The 24,783-nt window shown below is 56.3% G+C and overlaps 1 protein-coding gene across 4 annotated transcripts in view; it reads right to left on the bottom strand.

Annotated features, from left to right (window-relative positions):
• Positions 1-1,706: 1,706 nt before the first annotated feature.
• Positions 1,707-24,783, bottom strand: part of ARHGAP27 (Rho GTPase activating protein 27) — a 31,615-nt gene continuing 8,538 nt past the window's right edge. For 2 of the 4 annotated variants that reach the window (XM_053892490.1, XM_053892493.1), the window contains 15 exons: positions 10,736-11,140; positions 10,153-10,335; positions 9,823-9,903; positions 9,667-9,750; positions 9,250-9,317; positions 8,725-8,815; positions 8,155-8,259; positions 5,729-5,827; positions 4,718-4,823; positions 4,478-4,585; positions 4,306-4,404; positions 4,066-4,143; positions 3,819-3,953; positions 3,567-3,672; positions 1,707-3,443 (listed from right to left, as the gene is read on the bottom strand). In XM_053892490.1, the coding sequence (XP_053748465.1) occupies positions 3,266-3,443; positions 3,567-3,672; positions 3,819-3,953; positions 4,066-4,143; positions 4,306-4,404; positions 4,478-4,585; positions 4,718-4,823; positions 5,729-5,827; positions 8,155-8,259; positions 8,725-8,815; positions 9,250-9,317; positions 9,667-9,750; positions 9,823-9,903; positions 10,153-10,335; positions 10,736-11,140 (1,926 nt within the window). In that variant the 3' untranslated portion in view covers positions 1,707-3,265. Of the gene's footprint in view, positions 3,444-3,566; positions 3,673-3,818; positions 3,954-4,065; positions 4,144-4,305; positions 4,405-4,477; positions 4,586-4,717; positions 4,824-5,728; positions 5,828-8,154; positions 8,260-8,724; positions 8,816-9,249; positions 9,318-9,666; positions 9,751-9,822; positions 9,904-10,152; positions 10,336-10,735; positions 11,141-14,804; positions 15,834-24,783 lie in introns of those variants that run through there. The other 2 variants (XM_053892492.1, XM_053892491.1) reach the window with 2 other exon arrangements.

Here is a 24,783-nt window from a genome sequence, read left to right as displayed (position 1 = left end):
GGGGCAGATGCCCGGCTATAGCAGGATCTGGAGCATCTGCTCAGAGGGGGCAGGCTGGGGAGAGAGCCCTCAGTGACAGCTCTTATCAGCGGTGCTACTGTCCCTTATTTTTAGGTCTGTCTCCCAACCAGCTGGTGCTTCAAGAGGGCAGCTACTATTTTTATGTATCTTTCTTTGTGTCTCCAGACACAATCCAATTCGTTCCAAATATATTCCGGGAGCACCTGCCGTGCTCCCGTGCCCTGTGCGGGGTGTTGAGGATTTATGGCAGGTGTTGAAGCTCCGGGCAGGGCTCTGTCACCAAGCTGCCATGTGACCTCAGGTGAGTTAGGACATCGTCTCTCTAGGAGTTTCCTCACTGGCAGTGGGTGATTTCTGAAGCTCCTCCCGGTGACTGATTCTGGAAATTCTCTGCCTGCTGCTACCTTGTCTGCTCACCAAGGCGTCGACAGGGTCAGGAGCCTGGGGTGGGGTGAGGATGGTCAGGGGAGCGGATGCTCCCCAAGACCTCCCTGCCGAAGGGTCCTCCTGCCACAGCCCCTTCCCCCCCCCCCCCGCCCCTGCTCTTTTCACAGGCACACCCTGTCTCCTGCCCGCCTTTCCTGCGTCACCTCTCACACATGCTCACTGGTTGTATGGGCTCTAGTCACAATGGTCTTTTCAGATTTTTTAAAAGTTTATTTATTTGGGGGGGGGGGCAGAGAGAAAGGGAGAGAGAGAGAATCCCAAGTAGGATCCGTGCTGTCAGCACAGAGCCTGACATGGGGCTCAAACCCTCCAACCGGGAGATTCTGACCTGAGCTGAAGTCAAGACGCTTAACTGACTGAGCCACCCAGGCACCCCCGTCTTTTCAGATTTTGTTCTCTCCACAAGCCTTCTTGCCTCAGAGCCTTTGCACATGCTGTTCCTCTGGCTGGACACCCTTCCCTAAAGTCCTCATCTTGTTGACGTCTCTTGATTCTTTTTTTTTTTTTTTAACATTTTATTTATTTTTGAGACAGAGAGAGACAGAGCATGAATGGGGGAGGGGCAGAGAGAGAGGGAGACACAGAATCGGAAGCAGGCTCCAGGCTCTGAGCCATCAGCCCAGAGCCCGACGTGGGGCTCGAACTCACGGACCGCGAGATCGTGACCTGAGCTGAAGTCGGACGCTTAACCGACTGAGCCACCCAGGCGCCCCAGACGTCTCTTGATTCTTTAGTGCTTAGCTCAAATGGGGCTTCTACAGAAGCATCTCAGGCTCCTGAGGGACAGCCACTCCCGAGTGACACGCCTTTAGGGCACCCTGCATTTTTTCTTAGCTTTTGTACACAGTAATGTAACCAAGTAATCAGTTGTTTAACCTCTGTTTAGTTCTGTCCTTAGGCCTGGGTGAGAGGAATCCTTGCCCTGCTGTGGATCCTCTGCTTTAGAAGGTTCTACTCTTGACCCCCTTTCTCTCTCCCCACAGGATGAGGAATCTGTGGGACCCCTTGGAGCCCAGGCCCTTCCCTTTGGACCCTGCTCCCGATATGCAAGAGCCCAGAATTCCCTGCCCAAGTGGCCCCAGGCCCATTCCCTTAAGGGTGGACCATGCGGGTGGCCACAGGACAGCAGGAGCCAGCTCTTCTCGTGCCAACACACCCGGGCACAGAACTCAGAAGAGTCACAGAAGTTTACATTGGAACCTGGTCATTAGGTCATTATGAACGTGTATTTACCAAAGTAGGAGAATAGAACATATTTTTATTTAACAGTTATATCTTGATTTGTAACTTTACAATATTTCGATGCATGGGGTGAGGCCTCCGTTTGTACTCTTGTCCCGGCCCTGCTGGCATGTGAGGTGGGCTTGGGTCGGCCACCGGGCCAGGTGCTCCACCAGAGCGGTGGCGTGGGTGGCACCCCCCGCCCCAGCACACAGTGCCCGGCGCGGAGGAGCAGACAATAAATATTGGCTGTGAGAAACTGAGACGATCCGGGTGAAATGCTTGGCGTGGCGCAAATGTCAATAAATATCTGTTCCTATTGTTTGTCGAAGAAATGAACCGTAGCTGGGGAGGGGGGGGGAGGGTGGGGCGAGACCCACAAACTGAGGTGGTTTGTGTATGAGGAGGGAGAGGGCATTGCTGCCCCTGGGGCTCACGCTCCCTTTCCAGAGGCTGTACCCCCCTTCCCCCAACCCTGCAGGCCTCTCCCAGCTCTTTATGACCAGGTGGGCGCCAGGCAGGCGTGCCGGGCGGCCAGGGCACTGAGAGGGGCTGGGGACCCCTTGCCAGTGCTAATTCCCCCTCCCCCAGCTGGGGCGGGTTTCCCCTCTGCCCTGAGGGTCTCCCAAGGCCCAGACACAACCTACCTTCATTTCTTTTGCTTTCCCCGTAAGCCCACGATGGGGTTTGGAGGAGAGGGATAGTTTGGAGGAAAGGGCCTCCTAGGAGGCTGTGCTGTGCTGCGAGAGGAGCCTGAGCTGGGCAGTCCGACCCATCACCCCCACGGGACCCTGAACAAGTCACTTTGCCTCTGCCTCGGTTTCTTCATTTGTAAAACAGGACTGTGTGTGGAAACGGTGCATGGCAGGTGGCCAGCGCAGGGTATGCGCTTAGCGAATATGCAGAACCCTTGCTCAGAACACGAGTGGATCAGGGAGGGCAGAGGCCTGGATCAGGAAAGCAGATGAAAATGGCCCACAGTCAGCCACTGAGAGTCAGGCAGGAGCTGCGCCTGAGGCAAGGCAGGGCAGCGGGGAAGGAAGGAAGGTGTATGTTGTTGCTTCATGACCCACACAGGGCTGGGGCCCCACAGGGAGGGCGTCCTTGAAGGCCTGACCAGGTGCAGGCCTGAAAAAGCTGAGAAGCCCCTCACCCCAAGTCCTCCCCCAGGGCATGGCCCATCTGGGAAATCAAACTCACCCCCACAATTCTCTCTCTCTCTTACACACACACACACACACACACACACACACACACACACAGTAGGTGTCTATGTAATAAAGAACCGAACCCAAAGAAGCCCCAAACAAGACAGGCCAGGGCGGTGGGGGGGGGGGGGGGGGGGCGGTGGGGGGGGGGAATCACATTTTGCAAACTGCCCACCAGGGGTCACCATACTGCACCCAGTGGCACAGATTTCACATCCGCCTGCGGACCGATGGGAGGCGGAGGGTCTCACAGATAAGAGTTTGGCCAAGCGGCCTCCAACCGTCCAGCTTCTGTGGTGGGACCACTGTCGCGGTCCCCAGTCCCAGGTCCGCAGCGCCAGCGTCGGGGGTGAGGGTGGGGTCGGCTGTCAGTGCGGCCGGAAGATGTCTGAACACCGCTGCAGGATGAGCTCCACCACCTGACTCTGGAACACCATGGTCATGGGCATGCTGGTTTCCTCAGTCTCCGGCCGCAGCAGTGTGGGCCCGAACACTATGGCCACGCTCTGCACGGACATGCGGTTCTGATCGCCGTGCTCGATCACCCTGCAGTGGGGGGAGTGGGGTGGGGAGGGAGGCCATCAGGGCCCAGAGCTGGAGGGGGGCGCGGGGGGGGGGGGTGGTCCGCCAGCACCTGCCTCCCCATTTCCGCGCGGCTGGCCGGCTCACCGGCACAGGTGCTGAAAGAGCAGCCGCAGCGTGTCGTGGTTGGGGGCGGGCAGCGAGCGCACCAGGTCCCGCACACGGCGGCTGCGCTGGGCCTGGTCCGGCAGCTCTAGGGAAGGGAGGGTCGGCTCGGCCAGGGGAACGGAGGGGCTGAGTCCCAGTGGGGAGAGTGGGGGCGGGGTCCAGCCAAGGGGGTGCCCGAGGCAGGCCGGCCCCACCCCAACCCCGTCCCCCCCACCTCCCCCAGGCGCTCACTGATGGCCTCGATGAACTGGCGGAAGTGCGAGAAGGGAAAGAGGGGCTCCGGCAGCTCTCGAAAGAAGAGCTTCAGGGCGCCGGTGATCACGTGGACGTCCTCCCAGCGCCCGTCCTCCAGGTCCAGGCGCTCATCTGCCACACGGCGATGGGGGAAGGAAGGTTGGGGGTGGGGGGGGAGGAAGAGGCGGTTAGCACCCCTTTGCGCCTTCAGGCCCTGGGGTCGGGGACGGAGGACGGGCCTCACCGTGGTCCACCTTATAGCGCAGCTTCTGGATGGTGGCCAGGTTTCCACTGATGCGGTACAGGCCGTCGATGTCCAGCCCTGGGGCAGACGGAGGCGCTGACCTCGGGTTTGGCGGGATGGGTCTAAAGCTCCCGCTATGGCTCCTACCCAGGGGCTCCCGTCCTCCCTCCGCCGCCCTGCGCCCGCCCAGGGCTCTCCGCCAAGCGGCCCCGGAGGGAGGCCTCCGGGCGCCGCGCGTACCCCGGGCCTCGACGGTGCGGATGCACTGCTGTACGAAGCGCGGCACCGAGCTCCTCTCGCGTTCACACAGCGCGGCCAGCGCGCAGCCGAACACCTGGTCTGGGGGAGAGGCCCGTCAGCGCTGCCCGGCCCCCCAGCCACCGGCGCCGCGCTCGCCGGCTCCCTCCCGTACCTTTGATGTAGCCCTTCTCCCGCAGCGACTGCAGCGTGGGCCGCCTCAGCAGGAACTTGCGGAGCTTGTGCCGGACCTTGCTCAGGTCGCTCTCCGCGGTGGCTGCGCCTGGGCACGGGCATGCGGGGCCGAGTCGCTCGGTGGCGCCGGGACTGGCCGGGTGGGTCGTCCCCTGTTCCCCCCCCCCCCCCGCCCCCAGGAGACGCCCTCCGCCCCCCCCCCCCCCCCCCCCGCGCTCACCTGCAGTGGGCCGCGCCTCACCCTCCAGCCAGCTTCCCAGGCGCTCCCTGGACCCGAAGTCCGCGTTGCTGCTCTCGCTTTCCTCCTCCGGGGGCAGGTCTGCGGACTGGAATCACGGGGCCTCAGAGTGGCAGAGCCCGGTGCCAGCGGGAGGTCCATCTGGGCTGGGGCGGGGACCCCGACGCCCCTCCCAGCGGCCCTGGTGACTCCCAGGCAGAGTGCACTGTTCCCTTCCCCGGTTAACCTCCCCTGACCTCCTTCCACCAGGGGAATCTCAGAAACTTCACCTCCCTTGGCTGCTTGGAAGCCCTTCAGCTGTTGGAGACAGTTATCCTGTTCTCTCCCACTCTTTCTTATCCTGACCCCCCTTTCCCGTATTTTCCTAGCTCCTCTGTGCACACTCCACTAGGTTAGCATTCCTCAGTATGTGGCTCCTGGTTCTGAACTTGCAGTTCCAGCTGAGGCCTCAGCACTGCCCACAACTGCACCAGCATCACCGCCCTAGATCTGGATTCCTACCTCTAGTAATACAGCCAAATTCTGTACCCCCTGCTGGCTCCTAGGGAAACGAGGGTCAAAAGGCCCCAGGTTGTTCCCAGGTAAATAGCTGTCAGAGGAGGTCTGTCCTGACTCTATGTAATTAATTTTTTGAACCTAAAAAAATAGTCGACTCTTCTTTAACTTTAAAATTTTAATAGCTTAAAATTTTATCTTGTGGTTTTAGCCTGTCGTTCTAGTACAGAGGCTCTTTCTTGGGTACTTACTTTTCTTCCAGCCTCCCTTGAAACAGGACATTCCTCTAGGCTCTGTCTCCACCCCTAGGAGAACCCTCCTGCAGGGCCAACCCCTGCAACCCCACAGGCTGGATTTGCCTACTTATGAGAGACTATTTCTTCGGCGGCCCATCTGCAGGGAGGGACATTTATCCTCAGATGCCCGACCCACAGTGGTCCCAGCTGCTCTGTGTAACGGCCGACCCACCAGCCCCAGAGGCCCCCGGGCTCTGCTTACCAGCTCCTGGATGCCCTCACCGATGGCCTTGTGCCAGGTGCTGATAATGGCCTCTGAGTCGTGCTGGATCAGGTACTCTGAGCCATCTCGGCTCCGTAGCTGGAGAGACACAAGTCACTCAGTCATCTCTGGTTCCCTGGGCCTACCCCGGAGCAAGGCCTTAGCGGGGGGAGGGGGCGGCAGAGAAATGGTGGACATGATCTGTCCCTGTCCCCAGGAACTGAAGGCATAATAGAGCAAGGGCCTCACCCCGGGGGCCGAGGCATTCCACTTTGGAATGCCTTATGCAGTAAGTGACAGCATATCTGTTACAGATGGGCAGACCAGGGGCCTCTCAAAACAACATCCATTCATATCTGAAAGTTTCATACAGAAGGAAAGGCTATATTGTACGTATACGTAGCAACAGATTTCAAAAAACGTTCATCCTGTTGAATGCACAGGCAAGCTGAGCTGCCCCAAACTAGCTGTTTTTGGAGGACTATTACTGAAGTTTCCTGTGGCTCTGGAGTGACAAGGAAGACTGGCTGTGAAAATTTGCCCGGCTCATCTACCTTGGCCATGATATAGAATCTGGGGCTGTCTCTTGAGAAAAATCCTAGAGGAGCCTGCAGGCCACCCCTGAATGGAGGGAGGATGGCCACCTGCGGCCAAGAAGCAGAAGCAGGGGGCTCCTCCGCTTCCGTTCAAGACTGTCAGCCTTTCCAACAGCTTGAATAACTTCCACAAGTACCATCTGCCTTCCAGTTCTTGCCAGAAAAGACAGCTCAGAAGCATTTATTCAGAAGCTTTCATCAAAAGCCAAGTCAGAGGGATGACATTTATAGAGCACTGGTTGAAGGACGTCCCTTTAGGTCAGGGAAGGGACATGCACAGCAAAGTGACGTTCTCCAGTCTGGCACCCGGGACAGACATTGCTAATTGGTCACAGCACTTGATGCTGCTAAGCCTGGAGAAGGTTCCAGACGGACTGACTGAGCAGAGTAGCTCATGAGATCAAACTGGTTTTCCAAGCCTGCTCTGTGGATAAAACTGGTTCTAGAACTGCGCGAAGCTTGGTGAAAACTACATGCTCAAGTGCCTTGCAGAACTGCATTTTCTGAGCTGAATGGTAAGGTTATGCTCGTGGCTTTTCTCATGTTACCTGAAGCAGCTAAACTAGAATGGAGCTGCACACTAAAAATTGCTTCGGGTGCTAAGGGTTAGGGGGAGCGCCTGGGTGGCTCAGTTGGTTAAGTGTCTGACTCTTGATCTCTGCTCAGGTCACGATCTCACAGTTTGTGAGTTCAAGCCCCGCGTCGGAGCTCTGTGCTGACAGCTCGGAGCCTGTGATTCTCTCTCTCCCTCTCCCTTTCCCTCTGCATCTTCCCCACTCACACACATGTGCACGCTCTCTCTCTCTCTCCAAATAAATAAATTAAATTAAAAAAAAAAAAAAGAGCTGGGGCGCCTGGGTGGCTCAGTCAGTTGCATGTCCAACTTCAGCTCAGGTCATGATCTCGCGGTTCATGATTCGAGCCCTGCATCGGGCTTGTTGCTATCACCCTGTCAGCTCAGGGCCCACTTCAGATCTTCTGTCCGCGCCCCCGCCCCCTGCCTCTCCCCCACTCTCTCTCTTGAAAATTAAATAAAATATAAAAAAAAAAAAGAGCTAAGGGTTAAGAAAGAGCTTTGATTTCCCTCAAAGTTGGGGAAAGCCCCCCTCCCTCATCAATAAGAACGATGTAATTTTTTTTTTTTTTTTTAGCAACAACCTAGCACCTGTACATCAGCTGCCTCCTGATGCCTCTCCACACTGACCCCTTCCTCTGACTTGTTGTGGCTGGTGCTGGCTTCTCAGTGGATTTTACCAGCTCACCACATGTGTTCTTGTTGTGAGCTGCCTCAGAACTTTTGGGGACGGAGGTGAGGGTAAAGGCAGTTTCAAAGCAAGACCACATGTGGGCAGTGGAATGTGTGGTACCATAAGGGTCCTTGCCTGGGCCCCATGTGGCCTCTGTCTTCCTGCTAGGGGAGCCTGGGAAACTGGGGACCCAGCGTATTCACTGAGGACCCAGTTCAGCTGGAAGCTGGGCTCTGATCAGCCAGAGCAGGTTTCCAGCCTGTCTAAGTGAGTAGTGGGGGACAGGGAGTCTCCTGTCTGGGATGAGGGCCGCCTTTCTAGGCATGAGTTTCATTCCGCAGAGACCCCTGCTTCTCAACACCCTCTAGAGCCAAGAACTTGAACCCAGTTCCTGGAGAGGGAACTGCAGAATCCGTGATGCCAGAAACGCTGTGGGCGGATGCCCGGGGTGGGGGCAACTTTGGCTTTGAGCCCTGAGAATTCCAGTCCCACTCTCCCCAGGTCCCCCTTCTTGAGGCTTGCTTAATGAGGGTCTCAAGCCATCAGTAAGCCCCTTCTCCTTCTCCCAACCCCTATCACTCACCTCCAGCACATTCTTCCTGCTAGATTTGTCTTTGGGGGCCCAGGAGAGAGAGGCCCCCCTCAGATCCACTGTGTACTCAGGGGTGGAGAGCTTGAGAGGCTGCCTCTGTGGGAGAGGGGAGAAGGATTGGGGGGAGCACAGTTACCAGGAGCCCTCAGCTCAGACAGGCCTGCCAGGGCTCCTGGCTCCAGGGACAGGATGGGGAAAGCGGGCCCAGGGGTTCCTAGAACCTAGAGATCCTGGACTGGCTGGTCCTTTGCTGCCTGCTCACCCAGGAGGAGAGGAGAAAGGAGCACAGCTTTCATCCCCAGGAGCAGGTGTGCCCAGTCCCCAGTCTGCCTGCCCACCAGGCTGGGGAGGCCACCCTCAAGGACTGCTCCCCATGCCCAGGGTGGCTGGAAGCACTTGTCGTGGGCTGAATCTGCTGTCGTCACCCCCTGCCAAGGCCGAGCTCCGTTGGCACTCATATTCTACCGTCTCAGACCTAGCCTTAGACAAGCCAGATCAGGTAAAGAGCCGCAGGAATCAGAAGCAGATGGGATGGTCCCTGTTCTGGGGCCTGGGCCTTACCAGGCCGCCTGCAGCTGAGGCCTTGGAGTCCTTGAAGAACGTCAGGATGCCACCCTCCAGCACCGTCCAGGAGGCGCTCCAGTGCTTCTTCCTAGGTGGGGGTGGGGAAGTGGGTGGTGGCCAAGCTTGCACTGGGCCCTGGGCTGAGGCCCCCTTCCACCCACAGGAGCGGGGCGCAGAGCTTAAGAACACAGCTCAGCTTGGGGTACCCAACTGTGAGGGCTGGACTCCCAGTTCTAACACGTGGTGGCCAAGGGACCCCGGAGAAGTCACTATCTCTCAGTGCCTCAGTGTGTCCTCACGGGACCTCTTAGAACGTTGCTATGAAGATTAACAAGAGCCTGCCGTATGGAACTGACTCTTCATCTCGGGGCTGTGAGTTCGAGCCCCACATTTGCTGTAGAGATTGCTTATATAAATAAACTTAAAAAAAAAAAAAAAAAGCCTCGATATGGGATGTGCTCAGTAAATGTCATCTTAATTAAGGCCTGCCCTGCCCTAGTCTGAACGCAGACAGGCTCTCACCGGAGCCGCTTTCCTTTGTCCACTGTCTTGGTGCGATGCAGCACACCGGCCTTGTCCAGGGTCTTGATCTTAGAAAGACAAGGGGAAAGAGGAGGGGGTTAAGGGGCTGAGCCACAGGGCAGGCAGGGGCTAGTCTCCCCAACAGCCAGCAACTCCTTCCAGGCGGGGCTGAGTCATCACTGACCCCTTTCTGCTGCTGCTGCTGGTGGGGTGCCTGCTCCCACCCCAGCAGGAGAGATTTCCTCCCGGCTCCCAACCTCACCCAAACCTGGGCCCAGGATGACCCAGATCCAGGTTCATTCAGCTCAGGCTAGTGCTGGGGCCTATGGAGGTGACATGCCGGACCCCGTTCCAGGCCCCATGACCACCAGGAAGCCCCGATTTCTTCTGCTAGGGCCTACATGCTCTTTCCTTTACCTTCTCCTCAGGGGGGCTGGCCTGGGCTGGGGTCTCACTGTCCTGGCTGGATTTGCAGATGCTTCGAGGGGCAGGGACAGGAACCTGGGGAGAAAGACAGTGTCAGGTATAATGCCCTCCCTTCTCCCCAGGACTCTCGCTTTCCCAGTTAGTTACCTGGGGCAGCTCCCACTGAACCGAGTCGTCATCTGGGTTGTAGAAGTAGGGCTTCCCGTGTTCGTCCTCCAGCCTCATCCACTGTGGGAAGAGGGATGGTCAGGGCTCCAAGCCCGGCTAATGGGAGAGGAGGAAAAGTTTCCCAATATAGCCCCAGGAGTCCGGAGGGTCAGGTGCAGAAGACGGGGGTGGGGCGGGGGGTGGGGGGGTGTGGAGGTCTTGGAGCTTGCTCAGGAGCTGCAGTTCATGGTGTTAAGGGGAGCTCCTGGTGAGGAAGAGCTGAAGAAGTGACCCAGGGGCTGTCTGCGCCCATCTGCCCGCTGCCCCTACCTGCTCCTGGGTGAAGTGGTTGGTGTAGAGCGTCTGCCCCTCGGGGCTCACGTGGCAAGACCAGCCGGGGGGCGTGGCCAAGGGAGAGGCGGACCGTGGCTCACTGAAAGAGCCCACGGGGGAATAGTCCTCCTCGGGGTAACTGGTCAGCGACTCGGGGTAGTCCGTCTCAGGGGTAGGGGGCTGCAGGGTACAGAAAACGGAGTCAGAGGGTCTCAGAGCCAGTACAGACCCCTGGCCCCGCCCCCTCAGGCCAGGCCACGTCCCCTCACCAGCAGTCTGGGGGCTGCGGGGAGCAGGAGGTGGGGTCTGAGACCCTCAGAGCTACTCCGCCTTGGCCCCGCCCCCTCCCTTATCCAGGAGTCCCTTAAAGCCACCCGCCCACCCCGGCCAGGCCCCGCCCCCTCCCTCATTCTCGGGGGTCGTGGGCAGCAAGGGGCGGGGGGCAGAGGCCCAAAGAGACCCCGCCCACCACCGGCCAGGCCCCGCCCCCTCCCTCGTTCTCGGGGGCTGCGGGCAGCAAGAGGCGGGGACACAGGCCCAAAGAGACCCCGCCCACCCGGGCCAGGCTCCGCCCCCTCACCCTCTGGTCCCTGGGGCTGAGCGGGCTCAGTCCCGGCTGCATCTCCAGGTCGTCCTCGGGCTCGTCGTCGGGCTCGTCCTCCCAGACGGCCTCGCCCGTCAGCGGGTTGTAGAAGAACACCCTGCGGCTCTCCTCATCCCAGTACTGGCCCCAGTCTGTCTCGAGGCTCTCGCGGCTGCCCACCGAGGTCGGGGAGGTGGCCGGGCTGGAGGCGCCCTCAGCAGCCTCGAAGGGCGACTCCCAGGTGGTCACGCCCGTGTCCGGGTTGTAGTAGTAGGGGCGCCCGGTGCCCGCGTCCGTGTGCGTCTCCCACGCCTGGGGGCGGGGGGCCGCGGTGGCGCCGGGCGAAGTGGCCGGAGGCTGCCGCTCTACGTTCGCGTACACGGGCTCCGAGGGGTCGTCCACCTGTGGGAGGAGGGAGGGGACGTGACCTTCAGGGCATCTCCGGAGTCAGACAGTCCCGATTCGGCCACTTGCCATCTGGGTGACCTTTGGCAAGTCAGAGCACACCCCCTCCCCACCCCGCCGCGTCTGTTCCGCCCGCTGCCCGGTCCGGAAATTGTAGTGAAGAGAGAATGAGGAAATATTCTTTTTTTTTTTTTATGTTTTTATTTATTTTTGAAGGAGAGAGAGCATGAGTGGGGGGGAGGAACAGAGAGAGAGGGAGACACAGAATCCGAAGCAGGCTCCAGGCTCCAAGCTGTCAGCACAGAGTCCGATGCCGGGCTCAAACTCATGAACCTGTGATCATGACCTGAGCCGAAGTCGGACGCTTAACCGACTGAGCCAGCCAGGCGCCCCAAGAATGAGGAAATATTCTTGAAAGTGCATTGTAAAGTATGCATTGTAAAGTATGAGGTGTCCCAGAGGCCTAGGGCAGTTACATTATTTATTAACAATAATAAAATATCGATAACTGAGTTCTCCCGGCTGTGCACTCAGTGTGCACTAGACGGGGGGGGGGGGGGGGGGGGGGGGGGGAAGGGGAGCGCGAATCAACCGGTTGGGCAGGAATAGAGACATGGCCTCAGACCCATTCCTTTTCCTCTCCCATTCAGGTCACACAGGGGCAGGGCCCTGCTGCATTCTACAGCCCCCACCCCTTCTTCCTTCCTGGCCCAGAAAGATCCGGGACTGGAATCAGTACTGCCTCTGGATCTGAGACTGGAACTTCCTGAATGTGGGTTTTGCAGTCCTCGGAACCAGTTGCAGAGAAGGGAAAGAGAGGGGAGAGCCAGATGGGAGGGAGGAAGGAGGAGCAACGAAAGGTGAGGCCCTCTTCCCCCTCCAAAGAAAAGTGAGGTGGGCTGGAAGCTCCCTTCACACAGAATGTAAGTCAGGGCATGCTTAACACCCTTACCGCTCTCTGCCACCTGCAGGGCAAAGTCTGTCACACCTGCCTGCCTTCCGTCTGATTTCCTGCCATTCCTGGCCCTTTGCCTTGAACTTTACGCTCCAGTAGCCCTAACATGCAGTTGCTGGAGGTCCCGCCCTCTCTCCTGTGTCTTTTATCACAGCCTGCCTAGGCCCATCCCTGCCCCTTTCTCACTTGGCGGACTCAGGACTCAGCTCAGGTGTCAGGTTCAAGGCCCTTCCTGAGCTTCCTCTCATGTGCTCACCACAGCCTAGCACCCTCAGCCCACCGGAGAGATAGATAGCGACATTATTAAACCCCAGGCCGCAGAGTAGCACAAGATTAATACTGTTTTCTAAGAACATGTAATGCTATGAGGGAAATGCAGATTTCAACACGGTAAACAGCAGATAGTTCCAGTTAGGTGTTTTCAGAAACCCTCCAAAATGCTCACAGAGGTTATCTCTGGGCAGTGTAATTATAGGGATTGGGTTTGTTTTTATTTGTTTCTTTAAACTTTTCTCTTTTCTTCTTTAAGCTTTTCTCAAAATTTTGTATAATAACCACCCCCCCCCCACCCCCACCCCCCGCTCCTTTTCTAATCACAGAAGTTCCTCTGTTGCTGTGATGCCTTCACTGAACTATAAACTCCCCAAGAGGGGAAGCAAGTCCTGTCAAGGTGGCCTCTCCCCAGGCCTTAGGTAGGTGCCTAAAAATCCATTCATTTGTCCCACGAAGGTTCACCTGTTCCGTGCGGCCCTGTCCTAGGCACTGGGAATGCAGCAGTGAACAAATGGACCCAAATCCCTATTGAGCAGCTCGGGTAAATGGCCGGGGAGTGGGGAGGGAGCCGAGCAGGGTTCTGAGTGAAATGCACAGCACGTCAGGGATGATTACTGCTAACACAGGAGACAGTGTTGCCGTCTGAGAGCACCCGGTGGCAGGTCCCAGGCACGGAGGGAGGAGGAAGAGTTGGATACATCAGTTCCTCACTCCTCTCCCTCACCCCAGAAGCCCTTGTGTGGCTGAGACGGGACCCTCCACCCCACTTCTCCTTTCGCTGTGCCCACTGCAGCCCTCCTGGGCAACCTGGATTCCACCCACACCCGCCCACTGGCCCTCCCCCCACATACAAAAGGCATCTTCCTATCACTGTACTTTCGCTCCAGTCGGTCCCCCAGCCTAGAACATTCCCTGCCTACCCAAATCCTGCTCCTCTGCTGGTCCCCAGCTCCAAACATCCTGGAGAGCCGGGCTCCATTTACGGCCTGGTGGCGTTCTGCTCTGCTGGCCAGTTCATCGTCCACCCATCTGCCTACCTCCTCTGACCCCAAAAGGCAGGAGGTTTTTGAGAGCAGGACCCAGGATGATGTAACCCTCCTCAGTCACCCTCTAGCAGGCGGCCCGCTGCCCTGAAGCACACAGCCGATCCACCAAGGATATTTACTGCTAGAGTACCCGGGTCAATTCCATGCTACATTTCACAGCAGACAACAAACACACGTATCCGACACTGCAGGAGAGACGGGAGTTAGCTTTGAGCAGGGACTTTCTGGGAATGAGCGTTCGGCACAGGAGCCAGGAGACTCCTTGGGAGGACTAGACGCACCTCCTACCCACCCCAGCTGGACCCACTGAGGCTGGAGGGTCATACGGGGGGTGGGTGAGCTAAGGAAGGAGCCAGGCTCTTTGGACTGGGGATTTCCACTGGCAGGCTGCTAGACTTGGCTGTGTGTCCTCGGGGAGTCCCAGGCTGGTCAGGTTGATGGGGATCTTGCACGAGGAACAGCCCTAGCAGGTAGAGGAGATACAGGGGTAGATGTGTAGGCCCCCAGCACGATAGGGCTGTCACAAGGAAGGGAAGATACAGAATCACCTTGTGGGGCTCCGGACCGCAGATCAGAGGCCTAGTGGGAGCAGAGGGCAGGGTTCCTTGGAAGGAAGCACATTCTAAGGATTGGGGCTGCTCAGGGGGTAGTAAGGGGCCTTCACTGGAGGTGAGCAGTTAGGGGTACTGCAGCCCTGAGGCCCCTTCAAGCTCTAGAACTCTCTGCAGAACCCTCACAGTGCTAAGATAGAGGCGTTTTCCTCTCCTGGCAGAGCCACAGCCAGGATCAGACTGGAAGCCAGGTGGGGCCAGTCCCTCCGTGCCCTCTGCCTTCAAGGGGAGGCTCGCCCAGGTTAGAGCAGGGCCCGGCGCCCCCCTGCCCACAGCTCCTGGAGGCCCAGACGACACCCCGTCGCAGCCCATCAACAGACCCTGACTAGGGCACCAACAGCTCTTGAGGCCCAGACCCCAATCATGACAGAGACACGTACGTTTTCCAAGTAGGAAAGGGGAAGTGATCTCCCACCTCAGGCCCGAGGACAGAGCTGAGAGGCGCCCTGGCTCTCACCACACCCAGCTGCCCGGCCCCCCAGCACCCCGTTTCCAGTTCCCTCCCCTCCCCGCAAACAGGTGGCAGGCCTGCCCCTCTTCCCTCTTCCACCGATCACCGATCACCCATGACCGATCACCGTGTCTCAGCGCCCCTCCACAGCCCCTCTCAGACCGGCAAGGCCTTGGAAAAGGAAAGAGGCAAGAAGGGAGGAGTCCCCCCAAATCTGGGAGATGTCCTGCCCCCAAACCCAGCTCACCCCGCTCCTAACAGGCCAGAGGCCCTCAGCCCTCCCCATCAGAGGCCAAGCTTGCCCCCAGATGCCAGGGTCCCCTACCTGTCCCCGCAGGGCCCGACTCTGCCTCCTGGTCAGCTTGGCAATCATGTCCACCATCCTGTCCCCACTGAGCTGCTGGGACAGAGCCCTGGGAAGGCTTCAGGGGTGGAGCCAAGGGGCACAACCCCAGGGCTGGCACGGGGCAAGGGGGAAACAAGAAGTTGCTTTGAGATGGCGGGAGGCTGAGCCTCCAGCCCATTTCCTGTCAGGGCTGCGGAAGTGCTAGCCTGAGACAGAGGCTGCCTGAGAAAGGGTGGGGTGGGGGAAAGGGGGTGGTGTCTCACTCAGGTCTGGGGTATTTTTATGCGTCCAGGGACACACCGGCCTTCCTGCGCTATGCTCTGATGACTGGCAAGTTCTGAGTCCCAGGCCAGACACAGCCTTGGGGCAGGGTGGCACCGGGACCACAGGTGGGGGAGGGGCAGGCTGTGCGGCTGGGAGCAGGCAGAGGGGGCGGTTGGGTGCTGGCGCCTGGGCTGGCATGGACAGGACGCGGAGTGGCCATCAGCTCCCCGCAGGCCCGGGGAGGATGTGATGGGGAAGAGGAAGCTTGTGTGTGTGTCGCGGGGTGAGCGGGGGACGTCTGTCTCAAAGAGGAAGGGGTCTGGGCAGATGTGGTATCAGAGCGAGAGCCAGTGTCTGGAGTCTTCCAGCCACACAGGGAACGGGAGGGATTTTGACCACACCACAGTCTACTCGCCTTGACCATCTCCTCCAGCCTGGGCCACCGAGGCGCACGTAGCCCCCCCACAGCCCTACACCAACAGCTTCCCCGGGCCTCTCCTCTCTTCACCCTCCCACTGGGCGTCCAAACCGCAGTCCTGCACCACGGGCACAGCCTGTCCCTGGTGAGAAGCTGCCGACCCCCTCCAGGCCAAGGACCTCCTTGTCTTCCTGACACTCTCAGAGCGGCTCTGACACCCGAGGGTCTCCCCCGTGGCCGCCCAGCTCCCAGATCAGGCTCTGACCCCCACCTTCTATCCCGGACGCCAGACCCCTCACCTTCTGCTCTCCCATTTCAGTAACCCTCCTGCCCCCAGCCCTGGCCCTCTTTTCTCCCCTGCCCATGTCCCCCAGGCCACTCCTTCCCTGCACCTACCGCGGGCTCAGGACAGGGACGTCCAAGTGGAGCCAGGCGTGGTGTAGGCTTGGGGTGTGGGACATTTGGACGGACCACAGCCACAGCAAGCCAGGGACCTAGGCCCTACTCTGCCCTCAAAGCTCTAGTATCACTCCCCTACCGTCCCTTGTGGGGCTCAGAAGCCTGGAACACCGGAGGCAGAGAGGCCTGGAGTCCTCCCACTTGTCACACACATGACCCATCCCACTGACCCCACCCTGAGGGACATGGGCCACACACACACACAGGACAAGTCACCAAGAGGGACGGAGCCAGGCCCAGGAGATGGGAACGGCCTGTGTACATTCCAGAGCGGCCAGAAACTCCGAGCCGGCAGCAGGGAGGAGCTGGGGCAGGAAAGGGGAGAGAGGAGGCAGGTGTGGGAACCCGGGCCCTCAGTGCTGCCCTGCTGTAGGGTTAGCAGGCAAGGTCTCCCTGGGGCGGGAACCAAGAGTGACAGCGTGGGAGACTGGGACCATAGAAAAGGCTGCCCACCTGCTGACCTTCCCCGGAAAGAAGCCTGGCCGCCATGTCTGGCGTCTCCCAGAGGGCTCTGGCCTCACACCATAGGGACTGAGCAAAACCCACACGGCTCTGGCCTGTTCTTCTCGGTCAGGGTCAGGGAGGTTGGCGCCTCAGGCCTCGGGCATGGGCTTCCCCAGGCGAGATGCGACCACAGCAGCTCCCCAGTGGGGTCCTCCTCCCTCAACCACACCCTCACACCTCGCCTGGCCTCCAGAGGCACATGGTGGAGGAGGGGACAGAACAAGCCAGCTTCGCCTCGCCCCCGTCTCTCCAGCCCTCTGTCCTCACCCCCGCCTTCTCTGCAAAACCCTCACCAGTGTTGGGGCACAAGCAAGTGCAACCAGAAAATCCTATCCGTTCTCTGGGGCCAGAGGCAAAAGAAATGCCTGCAAACCAGTGACTGGAGCCTGGGGTCTGGCTCAGGTGGCTGCGGAGGGGACGGGATCTCCTTTGCTGACTCCATGCCACCCGGGTGGAGGGAGAGTTGGGAATAAACCGTGATCTTTGCCTCAGTGAGGCAGTGAACTTAGCCAAGTGCACAGAACTGTCCTGGTGACCCTCCCCCGAGCACGCCCTCTCCAGGACAGAGTCCGGGCCTCACCGTACCCACCCCTAGCCCTGAGTGACTCATCCAGCCGTGTGCAGTGGGAAAGCTGGGGGTCACCCCGCAGGCTCCTCAAGCCTCAGAATAGTGGGGAACCATGCCTAGAGCTGCTCCCCCCACCCCGCCCCAGGGTCTGGTGTAACTGGCTTGGGCTGGGGCCTGGACGCGGGCTAAGGCCCACGTGAGGCTCAGTGTAGTGTAATCTTATTGCTTGCCCTGTAGCCTGAAAGTCCAAACACAACAGGCCGAGGTGAGGGTCTTCTCTGGGGTTTGGACCGGAAGCATCATTTGATTCAAAGGAAAAAAGAACAGAGCGGGATTCCAGAGACATGGCTTCTTGTATAGGTTGTGCCTTAGCTTCTCTCTGGGCAGCCCCCTGAAACTCTGGGCCTCTGTTTCTTTACCCGTAGAATGGGCTGTCATTCTCCACACCCCCCTCAACCCCCCCTTCCCTGCTCACAGGGTTGGGTTCTGTGAAAGGGCCAGGCAGGTCCCCTGAGGTTTCTACACCCAGTGGGGACGTGGGGGAGAAAGCGGGGCTGAACCCCTGCTTTTCTGGCTCTGGGTTTCGACTGAGTGCCCTGAGCTCTGGACTCTGCCCGCAGCCTCTTGGCGACCTCATGGGGCCGTGCGTTTGGCTCGCTCCTCCAGGGCAGGTGGGGCCTGGGGTGGAGCCCCTTTGCCGCTCACACGCCCTGTGCTCTGGGTGAGGCCTCCAGACACCCAGAAGGTCTCCTGCTGCTGGGCCAGGAGGAGTCAGAAACGGTCCGTCGAGGAACCTGCCGGCCAGCAAAAGCTGTCATCGTGAGCCACGGGAGGAAAATGTGCCAGGGCCCCGTCCCCTCAGACGGATCTGCACCTGCACCCACGATTCCTCCTCACTTCCCCAGTGGAGGGACCAGGGTTCCCCGTCCACGCCGACCTCCCCAACCTAGGCCCAGGGGACCCCATTGTCTCTCACTTGCTCAGAAGCTGCCTCTCCTCAGATCTCCAACTCCTCCCACCTGACTGCCTTTGGCCCTTTGGCCTTTCAACAAACTCAAGGCCTCTCCATCTTAAAAAGAAACAGTGCGCCCCTGGACCCAGCTCTCCCTGCCTCGTTTCCAGAACCTGCTTCTTGCCCACGTGTGTGCACCTGCCATCCCGCTGTCCATGCACTCCGACGTCCAGCCCACTGCTCAGGTCTCCTATTACCTCCCCAATGACAAAGGTGGTCCTTCTTGGGCCTGACTCCCCTCCGGGACTTAGTCCTTACAACCCTCTCCCTCCTCGTCTGCCTCCTCAGCCTGCGGCCCAGGCTCCTCTTCCTCCACCCATTTCCCTGATGCCTGCTCTCACCTTTCCTTCTCACTCTACTGTCCCCGGGGAAGCCCAACCAGCTCGGTTAAGTTAACAACCCGCAACCCGCCTCCAGGAGCGCAGACCCAACTGCCCCCCTGGGTGTCCTCGGTATGCCTCAAAAGCCACACGTCCCAAACCAAGTTCACCTTCTTCCTCCTCCTTCTTCCCATCTTGGCATCATCTTGGTTGCTCAAGCAGAGACCTGGAGTCACCGAGCCCGGTGACCTGACCTGCTAAGCCTTTCACACCTACCAGTCCTCCGGTAGCACAGGGATTCGAGGAACACCACCGGGAGGAAGCAAACATTCAGATCTAGAGTAGATGTCCTGCGGGGAATTGGTCTAGTCTCTGTGTCAGGGCAGGAAGAGAGGGACGGGACAGTCAAATGGAACGCATGGCCCTTGAGCCGATCCTGGTTCAAACAAACTGGCTGTGGGGCGCCTGGGTGGCTCAGTCGGTTGAGCATCCGGCTTCGGCTCAGGTCATGATCTCGCAGTCTGTGAGTTCGAGCCCCGCATCGGGCTCTGTGCTGACAGCTAGGAGCCTGGAGCCTGCTTCGGATTCTGTGTCTCCCTCTCTCTGCCCCTCCCCTACTCATGCTCTGTCTCCCTCTGTCTCAGAAATAAATAAACATTAAAAAAAAATTTTTTTTTTTTAAACTGGCTGTGAGAGATTTGTTTTAGGACAATGAAGGAGCTGTGAGTATGGCCTGGGTCTTAGATGATATGTAAGGAACTAATGTTAATTTTGTCAGATATAACAATGGTAATGGTATTGTGATTGTGGAGAAAAACATTTTTAAGAAATAGATGCTGAATTTTTTAGGGATGAGATGCGATAAAGTCTGGAATTTATTATTTCTTGGCACACACACACACAAAAGAACAAACTTGGCAAGCAGCAATCGTCAAATCTAGTAATGGGTATAATTACATTCGTTTTAATATTCTTTATGCTTCTTTGCCTATTTGAAAATCTTCATAAGGAAAAGGGGAAAAGCATCTCCCTCAACCTTTTTTGCTATTGTGCGTTCTCAGTGTTACAACTTTATGAGGTGTTCCCTGTTTCTTACCCAGAAGGACTGGCCCTTCCAACTCTCCCCCTACCCTCGGTTGTAATATCTCTCCCTTTATGATGCAGCTCCGGTGCCAGGAATTCTGGAAATACGGCAGCTTAAACATGTCCTGCTTCTCCCCTTTCTCCCCCGACTGCTACGCTCTATGAAGGGGCTGTGCCAGCTGGTGGGCAGGGCTGGCTGGCCCGGGAACCCAGGAGACCCCGGGGCAGACCAGGCCCACCATGGGCCCCCAGAGGGAAGGCAAGGTGACCCCCAGGAGCTGACAGGGAGCCAAACAGGTAAGCTAGGCACTCTCTGCCCACAAGGTTGGGGAGGCCGGGAAGGCAGGGAGGGAGCAGGGAGAGCTCCTGATGGTGTCTTAGCAGGGGCCTGCCCAGCCCCCAGAGACCATCACTCCTCCGCTCCAAGCTCCAAGGGCTCCACCCCAGCACTGCGAGCAAAGACCCATAAACCCCACTCCTCTGACAAGCCAGAGGCTGGAGAGAGGCAGAGCAAACACAACACAACCCACCGCCTTAATATAGCGGGTCCGGACGGGACGGGACGTGCTAGAGACCGATCACAAGTCATGGTGGGAAGAGGAACTTGTCACTTGTCAGTCAGAAGTGACAGGACAACTGGATGGCCACCCAGAAGGAGATAATTAAAGGTGGGTCTACATCTTACTCTGTCCGCTCAAATATACCCCCGGAGGATCCAAGATTTAGATGTAACAAGTGAAACCACTGGGGCGCCTGGGTGGCTCAGTGGGTTAGGATTCGGACTTCGGCTCAGGTCACGATCTCACAGTTTGTGGGTTCAAGCCCTGCGACGGGCTCTGTGCGGACATCTCAGAGCCTGGAGCCTGCTTCGGGTTCTGTGGCTCCCTCTCTCTCTGCTCCTCCCCCACTCACGCTGTCTCTCTCTGTCTCTCAAAAATAAAATAAAACATTAAAAAATTATTTTTTTTAAAAGTGAAACCATAAAAATACTCAAACAGGAAAACACGAGCAACATTCTATATTTAAAAAAGACTTTTGTAAAGGCGTCTGGTTGGCTCGGTCGCTTAAGCATCTGACTCTTGGTTTCAGCTCAGGTCATGATCTCACGGTTAGTGGGTTTGAGCCTTGCATCAGGCTCTGTGCTGACAGTGCAGAGCCTGCTTGGGATTCTTTCTCTGTCCCCCACCCCCCGCCCTCCCCCCGCCGGTCCTCTCTTTTTTTTTTTTTTTTAAAAAAAAAGACCTTTGTAATAGAGACTCAAAATCTAAAAGCCATAAAGCACATGATTTATACATTTGACCACATGTATGTACTTTAAGTGGGGCGCCTGGGTGGCTCAGTCGGTTGAGCGTCCGACTTTGGCCCAGGTCATGATCTCACGGTTCGTGGGTTCGAGCCCCGCGTCAGGCTCTGTGCTGACAGCTCGGAGCCTGGAGCCTGCTTCGGATTCTGTGCCTCGCTCTCTCTCTCTCTCTGCCCCAACCCACTCGCATTCTGTCTCTGTCGCTCTCAAAAATAAATAAACATTAAAAAAATTAGAAAAATAAATCAATGTACTTTAAGTAATTTGTGTGGCCAAAAAACAACATTAGCAAAGTCAAAAGACAACCTTAGGGAGATTACAACTCAGGTAAGAGATAAAGAGCTGTGTTCCCTAGTGTAGCAAAACCTCCTAGAAACCAATAAGGAAAAGACCAACAACTCAGTAGAAAAAGGAGCACAGGATACGAACAGACGGTTCACAGAGAAAGAAAAACAAACAGTCCTTAAATCTATGTAAAGATGCTCACCCTCACTGCAAAGAGAAATGCAAATTTAAGCTATCTTAAGATCCTACATTTTGCTATCAGACTGGCAGAAAACAAAATTTTGATGCGACTTGGTTGGCAAGGCCGTGGGGAATCAGACCCTCGCATTTGTGCTGGTGGGAATGTATGAGCCCCACAGGTGGGGACGGCAACTTGGCAAAATGTAACAACTACCCCCTGTTTACCCTTCGACCCAGCAATCCTACTTCTGGGATTTAGCCTCAATTTACCAGCATGTGTGTGAAAGATTATTTCTTCTAGCGTCGTTCACACAGTTGCAAAAGATGGGAAACCATGCAAGTGCCCGTCAACAGTATACTGGTTAAATATATTGTGATACATCCCTAAGGTGGAAAACCTGCCCCGCTGGAAGGAAGGAGACTGACCCTCTCTGTGCACAATCTCCAAGATACAGTGTCAAATCAAAAAGGCAAAAAATAAGCAAGATAGGATTGTGCGTATTGCATGCAACCTTTATGTGAGAGAGGCAGAAAATCAAGTAATCAAATGCATATTCTTACAAGTTTGTATTTGTCTGAAGAACCAGTGAAAGAATAGAGAAAGGATTAATGAGCGTGGTGACTTCTGAGCTGATGGTGAACAGGGTATGGAAGCAGGGGTGAGAGAGAGAGAGGGAGAGAGCAGAGGAGGGGCAGAGGAGAGAGAGAGAGACACCCAAACAGGTTTCAGTGCTGTCAGCACAGAGCCCGAGGATGGGGCTCGAACTCACCAACTGTGAGATATGACCTGAGCCGAAATCAAGAGTTGGATGCCTAACAGATTGAGCCACCCAGGCGCCCCCTTACTATATACTTTTTAACGTTTTGATTTTTAAAAACCAGAAAGTATATTATCGGATTTAAAAAAAAAAAAACAAAACAAGGCTATCGGCAAGGTAGAAGGGCTGGAAAACACAGTGACAAATTAGACAACAACAAAATAGAACTCTTAAGAAGATTCAAGTAAAGCCCAAAAGGAAAAAAAGACTACTTTAGAACTTAAAATATATCCCTGGACTATTCATTGGAGGCGAGGATAGTCACCCTCCAGACTCAAAGTAGTGACCTGGAAGATAAAGCAGGAGAAATTGCTCGCGGCAAACGTACACAGAGACAGAAATGAAGAAGGCAAAGCTACAAAACAGGAGGTTCCAGTCAAGACAGCTAACTTGCAAATAAAAGAAAAAGTCAAGGAAACGATAATCCTACAACAAATAGATTTCTCTAAGCTGAAAACAGACCCGAGGCTATCTGCAAATGGACAGGGTTCCAGAAGGGAGTGCTGAGAAAAAGAATCCCCACTCTGCACACCCAAGGAGTGTTTGGTTAGGAACCCCAGGGAAGGGGGCCTGGGTGGCTCAGTCTGTTACGAATTCCGCTCAGGTCATGATCTCACGGCTTGTGAGTTCGAGCCCCGCGTCGGGCGCTGTGCTGACAGCTCGGAGCCTGGAGCCCGCTGCTTCGGATTCTGTGTCTCCTCTCTCTGCCCCTCTCCCTAAAATAAACCATCAAGTACTTTGTACCCATTGTCAGACAAAACGTGGAAAGGTTGCATTATCCCATCAAAAGACAGAGTCAGCTTGGGTTTCAAAATACAGTGACAGGATATATAGAAAAAATCCACTTAAAAACGTGATAATGTTGAGGGGCACCTGGCTGGCTCAGTCACCAGAGCACGTGACTCTTGATCTCAGGATTGTGAGTTTGAGCCCCACGTTGGGGGTAGAGATTACTTAAAAAGAAAACCTTAAAAAAAAAAAAAGGATAATGTTGAAAATAAAGGGATACCGAGAGATATCACACGGGCAAAAAAGAAAATAGAATAAAATAGAAAGAGTGGCCATATTCATAAAAGAAAGGTGGGGTTTCAGGTTGAAAGCACTAAGCGGGATAAAGAGGGGCACCAGGTAACGACACAAAGGGACAATCTGTGATGACAGAACCGTCAAAATCTGGGCGCTCCCAACAGTGTTGTAGTTAAATATAAAAAACCAAGCCTACTAAAAATACAAGAAGAACTTTATAGAGAAAATTTGAGTGGGAGATTTAATAAATCTCTAATGGAACTGGAGTAAAAGAATAAACAAAAAGAAGTATACAAAGGAAATGCAAGTTTGACTAATATAATCAATCAGCTTGGTTTGATACATAGGGGACCTTACGTCCCTTAAATAAAAAATATACGATTTTTCCAGGTCTATGAAACTCTTAGAAAAGTCATTGACTTGGTCACAAAGAAACCCTTAAATAAAATTAAAAGTGGAGATTTTTCAAACCCAGTAAAAAACGAATGCTTTCCCAGTAAAATATAAAATGGCCCAAATTAGCGAGAACTGGTGGAAAACTTGAAAAGACCAAATCACGGTTGATGAGAAAAAAAGTCTGCCACTGACAAAGCACCGGGTGCAGAGGGTTTCACGGGAGAGGCTGACTTGTGGAAACCTTTAGGATTCACCTGCCGTCTCCCTTCCTTGGCCAGGAGGCAATCCTAGAGAAATTTCCCTCTGGCTAGCGAGGCTCTGGGGAGGAGGGCTCCACACGGCATCCACACCACATCGTAACTGTCAGTTCGCTTGCCAAGGTCTCCTCCCAGACAGTAAACTACCTGAGGGCAGGGACCACGCCTTGTTTTTCTTTGCCTCTCACTGCCCAGTCCAGCACCTGCCATTTACTGAATCAATGACACGGCGAGTGAAAAGTTACCGTCTCACTGTCAGCGCACCGTGAGGCCCTGGGTCTGTAAAACTCTCAGACACAGAGCAAAGCAGAATGGATGGAAAGAAACCAAAATGCTAACAGTCATTAGATTGAAATTCCACCACCCCCCCATTAGCCAAATATTTGTAGGGATATTAAACTATTTCTATGGTGGTGGGGGGGATAGTAATTTATAAATTCAGACAATTCCAGGAGCGCTCCAGTTGTGGAGATGAGGCAGGAAGGAGGCTGGGGGGGATCTGGAGGCAGGCCCCCTTCTGGCACCTTTCTTGGTTCTTCCGGCTTCCTCTCTCAGGCCAAACCGGCCCAGCCCCCAGGACAGACACGGAAGCCTGGACGGAGACCCCTGCCCTGCTCACCTGATGCCTCATGGTGGATCTCCACCCAGGGGAAAGAGAGGACGCAGGGCGGCACCTATAGGAGTCCAGAGCCTGGACACAAGGGCCCTGCAGGCCTCACTGTGCCTAAGCAGGTGCTCTGGAAATCCCCGCGCACCACAGACCTTCCTCAATTTGGCAAGAGCGAGGGACAATCCTTGCAAGAACCCCTATGTCCCTCGGACCCCGTCCTGGCAGCCCTAATTCCCTCAACGCCAACAAACATCAACTGTCCCCTGACACTCTAGTCTGGAACCCCGACCACGTTCTGATCAGCTGAGCCCGGGCTTGATGGGCTCTCCCCTGCCGGGAACGGGGCACTGAGCAGCCATCGGGGTTGGCATTCATAACCAACCACCTGGTCCTTCCCACTACTGAACACAGCTCCAGGAAGGGTGGAGAAAATAGACGGAGAAAGAGGCCGGCTG

This window comes from Panthera pardus, unplaced genomic scaffold (genome assembly GCF_024362965.1).
Source record: "Panthera pardus isolate Hobbes unplaced genomic scaffold, ASM2436296v1 HiC_scaffold_3, whole genome shotgun sequence".
NCBI lineage: Eukaryota > Metazoa > Chordata > Mammalia > Carnivora > Felidae > Panthera > Panthera pardus.
The sequence above is the reverse complement of the archived record's forward strand: the minus strand, read 5'-3'. Positions and strand labels throughout refer to the sequence as shown.